Source organism: Amblyraja radiata, chromosome 6 (genome assembly GCF_010909765.2).
Source record: "Amblyraja radiata isolate CabotCenter1 chromosome 6, sAmbRad1.1.pri, whole genome shotgun sequence".
Lineage (NCBI taxonomy): Eukaryota > Metazoa > Chordata > Chondrichthyes > Rajiformes > Rajidae > Amblyraja > Amblyraja radiata.
The window spans coordinates 30202589-30216212 of NC_045961.1; the positions used below are offsets into that span (position 1 = coordinate 30202589).

General features: G+C 46.1%; 1 protein-coding gene across 1 annotated transcript in view; it reads left to right on the forward strand.

Moving 5' to 3' along the window:
• Positions 1–13306, forward strand: part of slc36a4 (solute carrier family 36 member 4) — a 290588-nt gene extending 277282 nt beyond the window's left edge. The window contains exon 11 of the mRNA XM_033022426.1: positions 12572–13306. Coding sequence (XP_032878317.1) covers positions 12572–12891 — 320 coding nt within the window. The 3' untranslated portion in view covers positions 12892–13306. The remainder of the gene's footprint in view (positions 1–12571) is intronic.
• Positions 13307–13624: the final 318 nt, after the last annotated feature.

A 13624-nucleotide genomic window follows, 5' to 3' on the forward strand; every position in this document is an offset into this window, starting at 1 on the left:
GTGTGACTAAAGTGTCTTTCAAGTTAGAGTTGTGATGTGGGTTACAAATTTTCCAATGGGGTTAACAAAGGGGCAGGGTGGAGGAAAAGAAGTAGGAATCCCCAGGCCCGACTAAACAGCATAAATGGAGCGCCCAGTGATGTAACCAAACAGTTTGTGGTGAACTTAGAAGCCCTAGGCCACGTTGAATCAAGATTAGTTTTTAGTTTAGTTTAGAGATACAGCGCGGAAACAGGCCCTTCGGCCCAACGAGTCCCCACCCACTAGCAATCCCTGCACAGATTAACACATAACACTATCTTACAGACGCTAAGGACAATTTACAATTTTACTCAGCCAATTTGCCTACAAATCTGTACGACTTTGGAGGAAACCGGAGATCTCGGGGAAAACCCACACAGTTCACGGGGAGAAAGTACAAACTCCGTACAGACAGCACCGGTAGTTGGGATCGAATGCTGGTGCTGTAAAGCAACAACTCTGACGCTGCCCCACCATGCCGCCACTTATTTACTTAAAGGCCTGTTCCACCAGCATGCGATTGCATGCGTCTAGCGCGTCCTAACGGAAGCGGAGTTTGCGTTAAGTTTGCGGTAAGTAGCGCAAAGTTTGCGCGTGATGTAATTTACGTTAAACACACTAATCAGCTGGGCAGGAGGCGGGCCGACTGAATTTGGACGTCGCAAGGCGTCGGGCGGTGACGTCATCACGAAACGGCATGCTGGGCGGTGACGTCACCGCGCAATGCCACGTGCTAGGCGTACGCCGGCAAGAAGCTGCGTCAGGAGGAACGAGGTTCCATAATTACTTTTCTTACTATTGCAGTCTATACAAGTTGTGGGGCTTCCTTGCTTGGAATCTTCCACTCCTTTACTCCCTGTCCACTGATGGCAGAGGAGAACCTCTGGAATTTCTTGAGACTGAGGGTGGTGAATCTGTGGAATTCTTTGTCACAGAAGGCTGTGAAGGCAAAGTCAGTGGATATATTTAAGGCAGAGATAGATAGATTCTTGATTAGTGCTGATGTCAGAGGTTAAGGGGAGAAGGCAGGAGAATGGGGTTAGGAGGAAAAGATAGATCAGCCATGATTGAAAAGCGGAGTAGACTTGATGGGCCAAATGGCCTAATTCTACTTCTATCTCTTATGATCTTATGAACCTGTCTGGGACGATGGGGCCTCACCCAATGTTGGCCCTACCTAGGAATAGTTTCCAGTGCAGTGAGACCTCGTGGTGTGTCTGGCTCATCTGTTGGGGAGACCAAATTAGCCTTCATTGAAATCCATCTACCCTGCCACACAAGTTGCTTTCAAGAGAGAGTTAGATAGAGCTCTTAAAGATAGCGGAGTCAGGGGATATGGGGAGAAGGCAGGAACGGTGTACTGATTGTGGATGATTAGCCATGATCACAGTGAATGGTAGTGTTGGCTCGAATGGCCGAAAGGCCTACTCCTGCATCTATTGTCTATTGTCCATTGCAGGTTTAAGTCACACTCCAGGCAAACACGGACACATTTCAGGTGACACACTTTGTTAATGTAGAGTTCGATATATATAATCCAGGCTTTATTTGTCTTTTTGTGTTTATTCATGCTGGTAGTCAGGCCTGTCATTGTTGCCCACATATCCCATTCACTGTTTGTACCTCATTCTTGGAATACAAACAATTAAAAACAAATTGGAATGTAGAAATTTAAAGTAAAAAGAGAAATCTGGAAATACTCAGCAGGTCATGCAGAGATATGGAGCCTGGAGTCAGACCATCTGTGTTTACTTTTTTGTTCTGAACCTTTTCATACCTCCAGTTACCCTCTCCCCTGACTCTCAGGCTAAGGAAGGGTCTCGACCCGAAACGTCACCTATTCCTTTTCTCCAGAGATGCTGCCTGACTCGCTGAGTTACTCCAGCATTTTGTGTCTATCTTCTTTTGTGTTTATTTTAAAATCACTTGGATAGATGCTGGTGTCAGTAATAACAGGGCTGCCAACTCTCACGCTTTGAGCGTGACACTCACGCATTTCAGCCAATTCTCACGCCCTCACGCTGAAAACAGAATTCTCACGCTGACAGGCTGTCTTCAGTCCCTGCACAGCAAAGATCCTATAGCGGAGCTATAGGATCTTTGCTGCACAGTTTGTCTCAAGTTCGCGCCACATGACAGCGGTCTGCACGGATTGGGGAAGCGCGTCGGTCCCGGGCAGCGGGTGTCAGCGCTTTTGTGTGCCGTCTGCGAGCGCTGCACTTCCGGCTACCGCGGCAACCTCGCTCCCTCCCTCCCTCCTGCCCTTCAACTCACACGGGAGGGGAGGAAAGAGGGAGGGGAGGAAAGAGAGGGAGGGAGAGGGAGGATGGAGGGGGGGAAGGAAAGGTGTGTGTGTGTGTGTGTGTGTATCCCTGTGTGTGTATCCCTGTGTGTGTATCCCTGTGTGTGTGTGTGTGTGTATGTGTGTGTGTGTGTGTGTGTGTGTGTGTCTCCCTGTGTGTGTGTGTGTCTCCCTGTGTGTGTGTGTCTCCCTGTGTGTGTGTGTCCCTGTGTGTGTGTGTCTGTCTCCCTGTGTGTGTGTGTGTGTCTCCCTGTGTGTGTGTGTCTCCCTGTGTGTGTGTCTCCCTGTGTGTGTGTGTCTGTCTCCCTGTGTGTGTGTGTGTGTCTGTCTCCCTGTGTGTGTGTGTGTGTGTCTGTCTCCCTGTGTGTGTGTGTGTGTGTCTGTCTCCCTGTGTGTGTGTGTGTGTGTGTGTGTCTGTCTCCCTGTGTGTGTGTGTGTCTTCCTTTGTGTATGTGTCTCCCTGTGCGTCTGTTGTCACATCATGGCCTTAGATGTGACAACGCTGTCTTCAGTCCCTGCACAGTTTGTCTTTTTGCGCCATATCGCAGCGATCTGTGCAGTCTGGGGAAGAGCGTCAGTTGGCGGCTGTGAGTGACGTCGCATCCTCTTCTCTTCTCTTCTTTCTTGGTTGGATGTGCAGCCGCCGACAACATGAAGCAGCCGGAGATAAAACTAACCAGGTGAATCGGTTGTAAAGCATGGGGAGGACCACAATGAGGCCAAACATCTAGGACAGGGTTCGGCAACCTACGGCCGTAACCCAAAAAACCTGAACACCCTCCTCCCATCCCCCCCCCCCCCCCCCCCCCCCCCCCCCCCCCGCCGGTCGCAACGCTCCCTCACAAATTCTCACTCTCAACTCTCACCCAATGTTGGCAGTCCTGGTAATAGTATGGTGTAAATTTGCGAACACCCTCACTGCAGTCTCCTCTGTCTGCATTTACTCCATTCACAAAAAATGAAATTGTTGCCCAGCAAAATGATGATGGTGAGATCAATGTAGTGTGAACCTACAATCTATTGATGCAATAATAAAACTGACAATTGTTTCTCAGAAACACGCTTCTTTAAATAATTGCTTTTAGCAACAAAAGCAAAACCTAAAGCACAACACTAGTTTAAAAGCCAGGCCCCCAGAAACAGAAAATCAAAGCAAGATACAGAGATTAATTAATTAATTGATACAGGAAATAGTATAGGAGGCAGTGACTGCGGTGGAATAGAGAATAAAATGACAGTAAAACAGAAGCCTTGAAGATTGGCGATAGATATAAAATGCTGGAGTAATTCAGTGGGACAGGCAGCATCTCTGGATAGAAGGAATTGGTGACATTTCGGGTTGAGATCCTTCTTCAGACTTGAAGGTTGAGCTGAGTTGTTCATTAGAGTGATCACCCAGTGTGGAGGAGACAACTTTGTAAGCAGTGAACGCGGTATTCTGGATAGTGGGAGTGATTTATTACATCATCTTGACCATGAATGGTGGGGATGGTGAGGGTTGGAGGTTGAGTATTACAACTCCTTGTTGACGTGGATAAGGATAATGGAGGAGTGAACCAGAGTTCTGTGATGCGAATGATTCTCTTTGAATACCAAACTGAGTAGAGGAGCAACAACTATGTTTGGTCTCAAGCTGGAGATGATAGAAATTGCAGAGAATGAAGTCTTTGGTGGGCATAATGACAGGTTAAGAAGAATCAGATCTTGATTTTGAGGGAGAGGAAGGAGAGAAAGTTTGCTCGCGCACAAGAATAGTGTAATTACATGCTGTGTCAGTTAGAGAGGAGGTGAATCTTTGGTTGAACAATAAAGGAAACAGGTCAGAACCACTGATATAATTTTACTGAAAGGCTCAACTGAGGTAAGTATTACACAGGTAAAAAATGGCGGCCAACTCCTAATCTAAAGGGCCTGTCCCATTTGGGCGCCATTTTAGACGACAGCCTGAAAAGAGGTTGCCGCGTCGTGGTAGGGTCGTGACGCGTGGTGACGCATGTAGTGACGCGCAGGTGATGCGCGGTGTCTCCATGCCGCCCTAGGATTTTGGAATGTTCAAAATCGTCGTGCGACATCTGTGTGTCTTATCATGTCGTGCGCCCTTTTGCACGATGACGTACGGGTGACGTGTGGTGACGCACATTCATTGCCTATGCTAATTTATTGTGCGTCATCGTGCGTCACAATGCGTCACCATGCGTCAATAAGCGACAACGATGCATCATGATTTATAGGGAAGCTGGGTAATCGAATGACGTCATGTGCCCCAGATGACGCAACCTGTCGTATCTTGCCGTATCGTGTCGCGGGTGGACGTACATTGATGCCGCTTGATGGCTGTGACGTCACAGGCACTGTTCTATGCTGTCATATGCTGTTGCATACCGTCCTATGGCGACGCATTGTGACGCGTGTCCTGTGCTATGGTGATGCGTGTCCTGTGCTATGGTGACGCATGGTGACGCAGAGTGTCGTACCTTGACACGGTTGTGTCTTATCCTGTCGTACTACTTGAATGAATGAATGAATGAATAAATGAATGAATAAGTTTATTGGCCAAGTATTCACATACAAGGAATTTGCCTTGGTGCTCCGCCCGCAAGTGACAACGACATACAGTTAGGAATGACACATAAAACATTAAACATTAATAATGAAACATTATTGATTAAACATGTGAATTAAGTAAAATACCAGAGCAAAAGGAGGCTACAGATTTTTGGTTATGGAGTAGAGCAACTACTCATGGGAAAAAGCTGTTTTTATGTCTGGCTGTGGCAGCTTTGACAGTCCGGAGTCGCCTTCCAGAGGGAAGTGATTCAAAGAGGTTGTGGCCAGGGTGAGAGGGGTCAGAGATGATCTTACCCGCTCGCTTCTGTGTACAGGCCCTTGCTGTGTACAGTTCATCAATGGAGGGAAGGTTGCAGCCAATAACCTTCTCAGCTGATCGGACGATTCACTGCAGCCTCCGGATGTCGTTCTTGGTGGCTGAGCCAAACCAGACCATGATGGAGAAGGTGAGGGCCATATAGAATTGGACCATCATTGCCTCTGGCAGATTGTGCTTCCTCAGCTGTCGCAGGAAGTATATCCTCTGTTGTGCCTTTTTGACAGTGCAATCGGGGGTAGCCCCCCATTTAAGGTCCTTGGAGATGATGGTTCCCAGTAACTTAAATGACTCCACAGAGTATTTTCTCCTAAACCTACTTGATGGCCTTTAGGCAACATCGGGCGTCAGTCACTGACGCCTGTCGTCGCTCATAATATCGCAAAGTGGGACGGGCCCTTGACTGTCTGCAGTGACTGAGTTAATGCACTGACGTGCATCTGTCAGAGAACTTGCAAGCAGTATTCCCTGATAGCTGCTGATGGTGTCAAGACTTTTAAATAAGGCTGTCTCTAAACAGACTTTTATGCAACACCATAAAAAATAAATTAAAAGTAAAAGAAATAAGTTTGGCGAAAGGTTTAGTAAAAGTACCATGACATACACAGATCAACCAAATGGTTGCAAAGTGAAATGGGCTGTGATTATCATACTTATAACGATGTTCTCAGTCTAAACAGAATCATTACAGTAATAAAACAGTGAGGCACAAGGAACTGCAGATGCTGGTTTATGGAAAGAGCTGGAGTCTGAAGAAGGGTCTCAACCCGAAACATTGCCTATTTCCTTCTCTCCATAGATGTTGCCTCACCCGCTGAGTTTCTCCAGAATTTTTGTCTATCTTCGATCTTTCCAGCATCTGCAGTTCTTTCTTAAACACGAGCTGGAGTACCTCAGCGGGTCAGGCAGCATCTGTGGAGAACATGGATAGGCGACGTTTTGGGTTGAGACCCTTCTTTAGAATGATTGTCGTCGGGGCGAGAAAGCTGGAAGAGAGGTGAGGATGGAACAGAGCCTGGCAAGTGATAGGTGGATACAGGTGAGGAGGGGGAGGGGAGGAGGGAGTTGATTAGCAGATAGTTGAAAAAAGCCTGGAAAAGAGAAAAGGTGGGAGATAAGGATAGAAGTATGAAATGTGAAGCAACTGGAAGGAATATCAATGGAAGGGGATGGGGGATAGGGGAAAGGGAGAAATGCATCTGGGTAGCTCAAGGTATGCATCCAGGTAGCTTTAAGCGAGGAGAGGGGGAAAAGAGCATGTACTAGTATGTTAGTCGCCTAAAACTGGAGAATTCAATGTTCGTAGAATTGGGTTGCATGCTCGCCAAGTGGAATATATGTGTTTTTCATGCAGTTTGCTTGTGGCTTCACTCTGCCAATGGAGGAGGTGCTTGACAGAAAGGTCAGTGTGTGGATGGGAAGAGGTGTTACAAAGATTAGTCACCAAGAGATCCAGCAGACATTGGCGGACCGGGCACAAGTGTTCGGCGAAACGGTCGCCAAGTCTACGCTTGGCCTGCTAATGTTAATGAGGCCACACCAAATACAGTAGATGAGTTTAGAGGAGGTGCATGTGAACCTCTGTCTCAACTGGAAGGTCTCAGATGAATATAAGGGAAGAGGTTTATGGGCAGGTGTTACATCTCCTGCTGGTGCAAGGTTAAGTATCTGGGGAGGGGGTAATCCCTGCAACTTACTAATGTTTGGCGAAACATAATAAAACAAACTTGATGAATTTAAATGCTTTAGTTGATATTAATCAATGGATTCATCATTGAATATAAGAACATAATAAACAAGAGCAGATGTAGGCCATTCAGTCCCTAAAGCCCACTCTTCCATGTAATGGGTTATACAGGACCCAATCTAGGACTGTTTACCATTTTTCAGCTTCCCCGCTCCATACCCCTTGACGTCCTTGTAGTTCAAATGTCTTCTTCCTGGCTCTGTCGTAAATTAGTTTAGTTTAGAGATACAGTGCGGAAACAGGACCTTCGGCCCACCGAGTCCGCGCCGACCAGCGATCCCTGCACACTAACACTATCCTCCTACACACTCGGGACAATTTACAATTTTACCAAGCCAAATAGCCTACAAACCCGTTTCTCTTTGGAGTGTGGAAGGAAACCAGAGATCCCAGAGAAAATCCACGCAGGTCACAGGGAAGACGTATAAACTCTGTGGAATTTGAAGAGGAAATAAAATGCCATTCAAGTGGGTGCTCGAGGTGACCATTGCAGATAGAGTGCATGTGCTCGGCAAAGTCTTGTAGGTATTAGGTCTCAACAATGTAGAGGAGGCCACTTTAGGAGCACTGAAACATTGACTGTCCATTTTCCTGCACAAATGCTGCCCCACTGAGTTTCTCCAGCATTTTAGTTTTTTTTTGGCTCCTGCGGTCACTTGTGTCTTTTTAAATCTAAAATGTTTAGTGAACCTTGTCTGCTTCCTACAGGTTTTCAGCCACTTAGTACATTTCACATTTATTTGTATTCCCTATCTATCACTCCCTTTTGGCATGGGTGGAAATCTAATCAATAGTTCATCGTCTCATCTGTCTCATTGTGCTCACAGTACTTTTGGCTAAGTATCCCAGAATGCATCAACTGTCACATTTATTGTGTCCCAATATGAAACAGCTGTATCTTTATATATGTGCTTGTTAAAAAAATCATTGTCTGTATAAATAGCGCAGTTAGTTTCGAGACACACTTGTTCCAAGTGGCTGCAGTCTGTGTAAACATGGCAACTACTGTCGTCCTGGGGTCTTTGTTTATACAGCTACACTTCATGAATTCAAGGTAACAGCTAGTCAATATCTTATAAAAGACTACAGTTGTCTGATATAACCGAGGCATTCAATAGAATTTGTTGCGAGTCTGGAACATGCTTATATCAGTGGGTTTTGTAATAACCATAAATATTCTAACTGTGTCCTCAATAGTGGCTGACTTGAAGAAACCTTGGTTGATAAAGAAAATACTCCCTTTCTCTCAGTGGCTTTTCAATTAATGGACAAAGGGAGAGATGAAACGAAGGCCAAGGATTTGGAAGATTTAACAAATAAGCAGGAGACACGCTGTAGGCTAAGTTTGGCCGATATATTCAAGAGAGAGTTAGTTTTCGTTCTTAGGACTAACGGAATCAAGGGATATGGGGAGATAGCAGGAACGAGGGTACTGATCAGCCATGATCATATTGAATGGCGTCGCTGGCTCAAAGGGCCGAATGGCCTACTCCTGCACTTATTTTCTATGTCCCTATGTAATAAAGACATCTCCTTTTAGGAGTTTTCTTGTGGAGTTGGGGAGTGGACTTATCTGGTGTTGGTGGATGTCTCCAGGCCAGAAACTTCTGGTTAAGGAATGTCACCTGATGAGCTGTTGAAACTGGCTGGGTCAAACTCTGGGTGGGAGATGAGTTCACCAGCATGGTTATAGAAACGTTTTGGTTAGCTCTGCACAGATGATCTGTCATAACTCCTAAATAGTGGGAACAAAAAACTGCAGATGTTGGAAATCCAAACCAAGAACAAAAGGCCCTGGAATCACTGAGCAGGTCAAGCAGGATCATAATACACGAATTGATGCTCAGATAGAGGACTTTTCATCGGTAGAAATAAAGAACTGCTGATACTGGTTAATGCACAAAATGACACAAAGTGCTGCAGTTATTCAACAGGTCAGGCAGCATCTCTGGAGAACATGGATAATCATCCGACTCTTCTTCAAGCCTTGCGATTAGGGGCGGCAAAGCTGCTGTGGCTGGAGCTCCCGAAAGGTCGGTCGCCAACCATTGACCTGCGAGCTCCCGATGTTACTGACCACAGGGCAAGCGGCCGAAGCCTCCGAAAGTAGCGGCCACAATTGCAGCACCACCACAGCCTCTGAATGTCAGCCAGCTCCGTGAGTCCACACGCTCTGTGACCGGAACCCTCAAGGTTGATCCCAGTTGGAGGTCGCCCAGCTCCTCGATGTTAGGCCGCAGCGTGAACGGAGATACGAGATGGAATAAAAGTCGCGTCTCCGTTGAAAAAAGAGATTAAAAAACGTTTTCCCTCCACATAATACACAACTAAAAATAGACTATTACATCCATCTAACATTAACGATAAGCCAAAGAAGAGAATGCGATAGACTGCAGACGAGTCACAGACGCAGCGCCACCACCTTGGAATGAGGACTTCTCGGATGTTCTAGTATGGAATACCTCATCTTGGGTGCAGATGCGGCGTAGACGGAGGATGCTCCAGAAATGCTGCTTGACCCGCTGGATTACTCTAGCATTTTGTGTAATTTTGGGCCTTTTCACCGAACTCAACAAAGTGGGAAATCAATTCTGTAAAGTTGCAGAGAGTGGGAAGAGGTTAAAAGAACAGAGGAGGTAGACAAAAATGCTGGATAAACTTAGCAGGCGAGGCAGCATCTATGGAGCGAAGGAATAGGCGACGTTTCGGGTCGAGACGCTTCTTCAGACTGATGTGGGGGGGGGGGGGCGGGAAAAATAAAGGAAGAGGCGGAAACAGTAGGCTGTGGGAGAGCTGGGAAGGGAAGGGGAAGAAGGAAGAAAGCCGGGACTACCTGAAATTGGGGAAGTCAATGTTCACACCACTGGGGTGTAAACTACCCAAGAGTGAAGTACCTGAAATATGAGGTGCTGCTCCTCCAATTTGCGGTGGGACTCACTCTGGCCATGGAGGAGGCCCAGGATAGAAACGTCGGATTCGGAATGGGAGGGGGAGTTGAAGTGTTGAGCCACCGGGAGATCTGGTTGTTTAGTGCGAACTGAGTGGGGGTGTTGGGCGAAGCGATCGCCAAGCCTGCGCTTGGTCTCACCGATGTAGAACAGTTGACACCTGGAACAGCGGATGTAATAGATGAGGTTGGAGGAGGTGCAGGTCAACCTCTGCCTCACCTGGAACAATTGCTTGGGTCATCGGATGGAGTCGAGGGGAGAGGTAAAGCGACAAGTGTAGCATTTCCTGTGATTGCAAGGGAAAGTATCAGGGGAGGGGGTGGTTTGGGTGGGAAGGGACGAATTGACCAGGGAGTTACGGAGGGAGCGGTCTCTGCGGAAAGCCGAAAGGGGAGGAGATGGGAAGATGTGGCCAGTGGTGGGATCCCGTTGGAGGTGGCGAAAATGTCGGAGGATTATCTGTTGTATGTGACAGCTGGTAGGGTGGAAGGTGAGGACAAGGGGGACTGTCCTTGTTACTAGTGGGGGGATGGGGGGTGAGAGCGGAGCTACAGGATATAGAGGAGACCCTGGTGGGAGCTTCATCTGTAGGCGAGGAGGGGAACCCCTGTTCCCTAAAGAATGAGGACATCTCCGATGCCTTGGTTTGAAACACATCATCCTGGGTGCAGATGCAGCGTAGACAGAGGAATTGGGAGTAGGGGATAGAGTCCTTACAGGAAGCAGGGTGGGAAGAAGTGTAGTCCAGATAGCCATGGGAGTCAGTGGGTTTGTAGTAGATGTCGGTCAGTAGTCTGTTACCTGTGATGGAGATAGTGAGGTCCAGATATGGTAGGGAGATGTCAGAAATGGTCCACGTGAATTTGAGTGGCGGATGGAAGTTAGTGGTGAAGCGGATGAAGTCAGTGAGTTCTCCATGGGTGCAAGAGGTAACACCAATGCAGTCATCAATGTAGCTGAGGTAGAGGTCGGGGATAGGGCCACGGTACGCCTGGAACAAGGATTGTTCGACGTAATCTACAAAGAGGCAGGCATAGCTGGGGCCCATGCGTGTGCCCACAGCTACGCCTTGGAGTCAAAGGAAAAGTTGTTGGGGGTAAGGACCAGCTCTACTAGGCGGAGGAGAGTATTAGTAGATTGGGATTGGTTGGTTCTGCGGTCGAGGAAGAAATGGAGGGCTTTAAGACCCTCCTGGTGGGGGATGGAGGTGTAGAGTGACTGGACATCCATGGTGAAGATGAGGGAGTGGGGGCCTGGAAAACGGAAGTCATGGAGGAGACAAAGAGCGTGTGAGGTGTCTTGGATTAAGGTAGGGAGGGATTTGACCTCGGGGGATAGGATGGACTCGAGGTATGTGGAAATAAGTTTGGTGGGACAAGAACAAGCAGAAACAATGGGTCTGCCAGGACAGTCAGGTTTGTGGATTTTGGGCAGGTAGATGGCCATGAGGGGGAGTCCAAGAGGAGGGGGTCCGTTGGAGACGGGAGAAGTGATCATCACTAGGGGGTGAGGACTCCTTCCCATGGAAAAATGCTTGGATGTGGAGGCGACGGAAGAGTTCTGTGTCCACATTGTGGCGGATACAGAACTCATTGAGGTGGGGACGGAAGGGAACATAGGTGAGGCCTCTGCTGAGGACAGAGAATGTCTGTGATAGGGACCAAATGACCTCCTTCGGTGTTATGAGGTAAAATAAGATGTTAATTATTTCTACAATATAATCTGCTCAAGCTACAACTTTGCCAGGAAGCATATGTTTAACTGCTTGGAACCCACTGTAATACTTGTAGTTCCATTTGCATTTTTACATGTTGGCACCATCTAGTTATTGCAATGATTACCAACCAGCATACATGTGATTGCTGGAGTTATTTTCTAAATTATATTATTATGCAGATATTTATCTGTGCAATGAGTTCTCTGGAAAAGCTCTGAAAGTTATCTGTGAGTTGAAGTCAGCCATCGTTTCTTGGGGGAAAGCTGACCAAGCCACTTATTTGGCAATGGTAGCCAGAGACTATCAGCTTCATCTGTTTGTTGCAATATCCTCTGTTGAACTATGAAGCCATTAGTAGATAGAGGGCACCAGTTTGTGTGCAGAACACAGTACACAAACAGATTGAATTGATAATGGATTGAGATATAAAGAAAGCTGACAGCCTATTAGTTCTTTGAGATTTAGTAGATGAGGAAACGTATGGACGAGTGTGCATTTCACATATAGAGGGCTATTGGAGAAGATTAAAAGGAAATGAATTGGTGGTGCGAAGCAAATTGAATTACAAAGGAATTGAAAGGAGGGGACAAATGATTGAAATCTGGATTTTCATAGTCATTGAGAGTTATTAGCAGTTTCTTTTTCTGTTTTGTTCTGCTTTTTAGAAAGTCAGCACTATCCCCAAGCTCATGTGCATAATCCTTTTAATAGTACGAGTGGAGCAGATTGAGTCATTAATTGCTCTCGTAATAATAGTTCCAAACTAACTTTGAAAAATCTGCTGCGTGGTTTTAAAAATGTCTTAAATTTCCAACATGTTTTATTTGTATTCCGTTTAATGTTAAAGGTATTCAAATGTTTTTAGTTCAATAAGCATGTTGCTATATGGGTTTTATGCATATAATATTTTCTTTAATTAAATTCTGCATATTTGTTCCTGATTTTTATCCAGGTGCCACAGCTATTTTAATTCCACGCCTTGATTTAGTGATTTCATTCGTAGGAGCCGTCAGCAGCAGCGCTCTGGCTCTCATCTTCCCTCCCATTCTGGAGATCATCACCTTTTCTGGAGAAGGTGTCTCCATCTGGTTGCTTCTGAAGGACATCCTCATAGCACTGATAGGAATCATTGGCTTTTTGACTGGAACATATGTGACTATAGTGGAAATCATCTCTCCAGAAATGGCTTCAGTGACTGCACTCGTTACCAGTCCTTCCTTCAATGTCAGCTCTACAGTACTGGACACTTGGGCCAATGCTTCAAGGACATGAAGAAAATATACTACAGAGTGACTCGTCAGAGGAGTTCTGGAAATTATCAACTACCTTTAAACAATGTGGGAATGGAAATATTGCATTGGGTATTTATGCTCTTCACTACTACTCCAATGGTTTTACGCACTAACAGATATGACACGTTGGTTGATGAGAATGCTGTCTTGGCTGCATCCATCATAAGTTGTTCCTGATTATTTGGAAAGTGTTCACTCCAACAGTCTCTATTTTTGTCATCTATTGTCTACACGGCTGCTCTTTGGGTCTTGGATAAATGGATATTACAGTCCAGTATTTCCCTTTAATTGGGAGATGTCAAACCTCCACTCTGAATCTCTTTTAGAAAGACTATACCGAGACAAGACACAAAAAGCTGGAGTAACTCAGCGGGACAGGCAACATCTCTGGAGAGAAATAATGGGTTACATTTCAGGTCAAGACCCTTCTTCAGATTGATGAAGAGTCTCAACCTGAAATGTCACCCATTCCTTCTCTCCAGAGATGCTGCTTGTCCCGCTGAGTTACTCCAGCTTTTTGTGTCTATCTTCGGTTTAAACCAGCATCTGCAGTTCCTTCTTACATAAGAAACCTATGAAATGGGTATTGTCAATGTGAATCAATGCATAAAATGTCTTGACACTAACATTTAGATACTTTTCATAAATATCCTTCATGGTTGTGTTTGTGACTTGTTCCATCTATAGAAATTATATTTACCTATAGGACATAA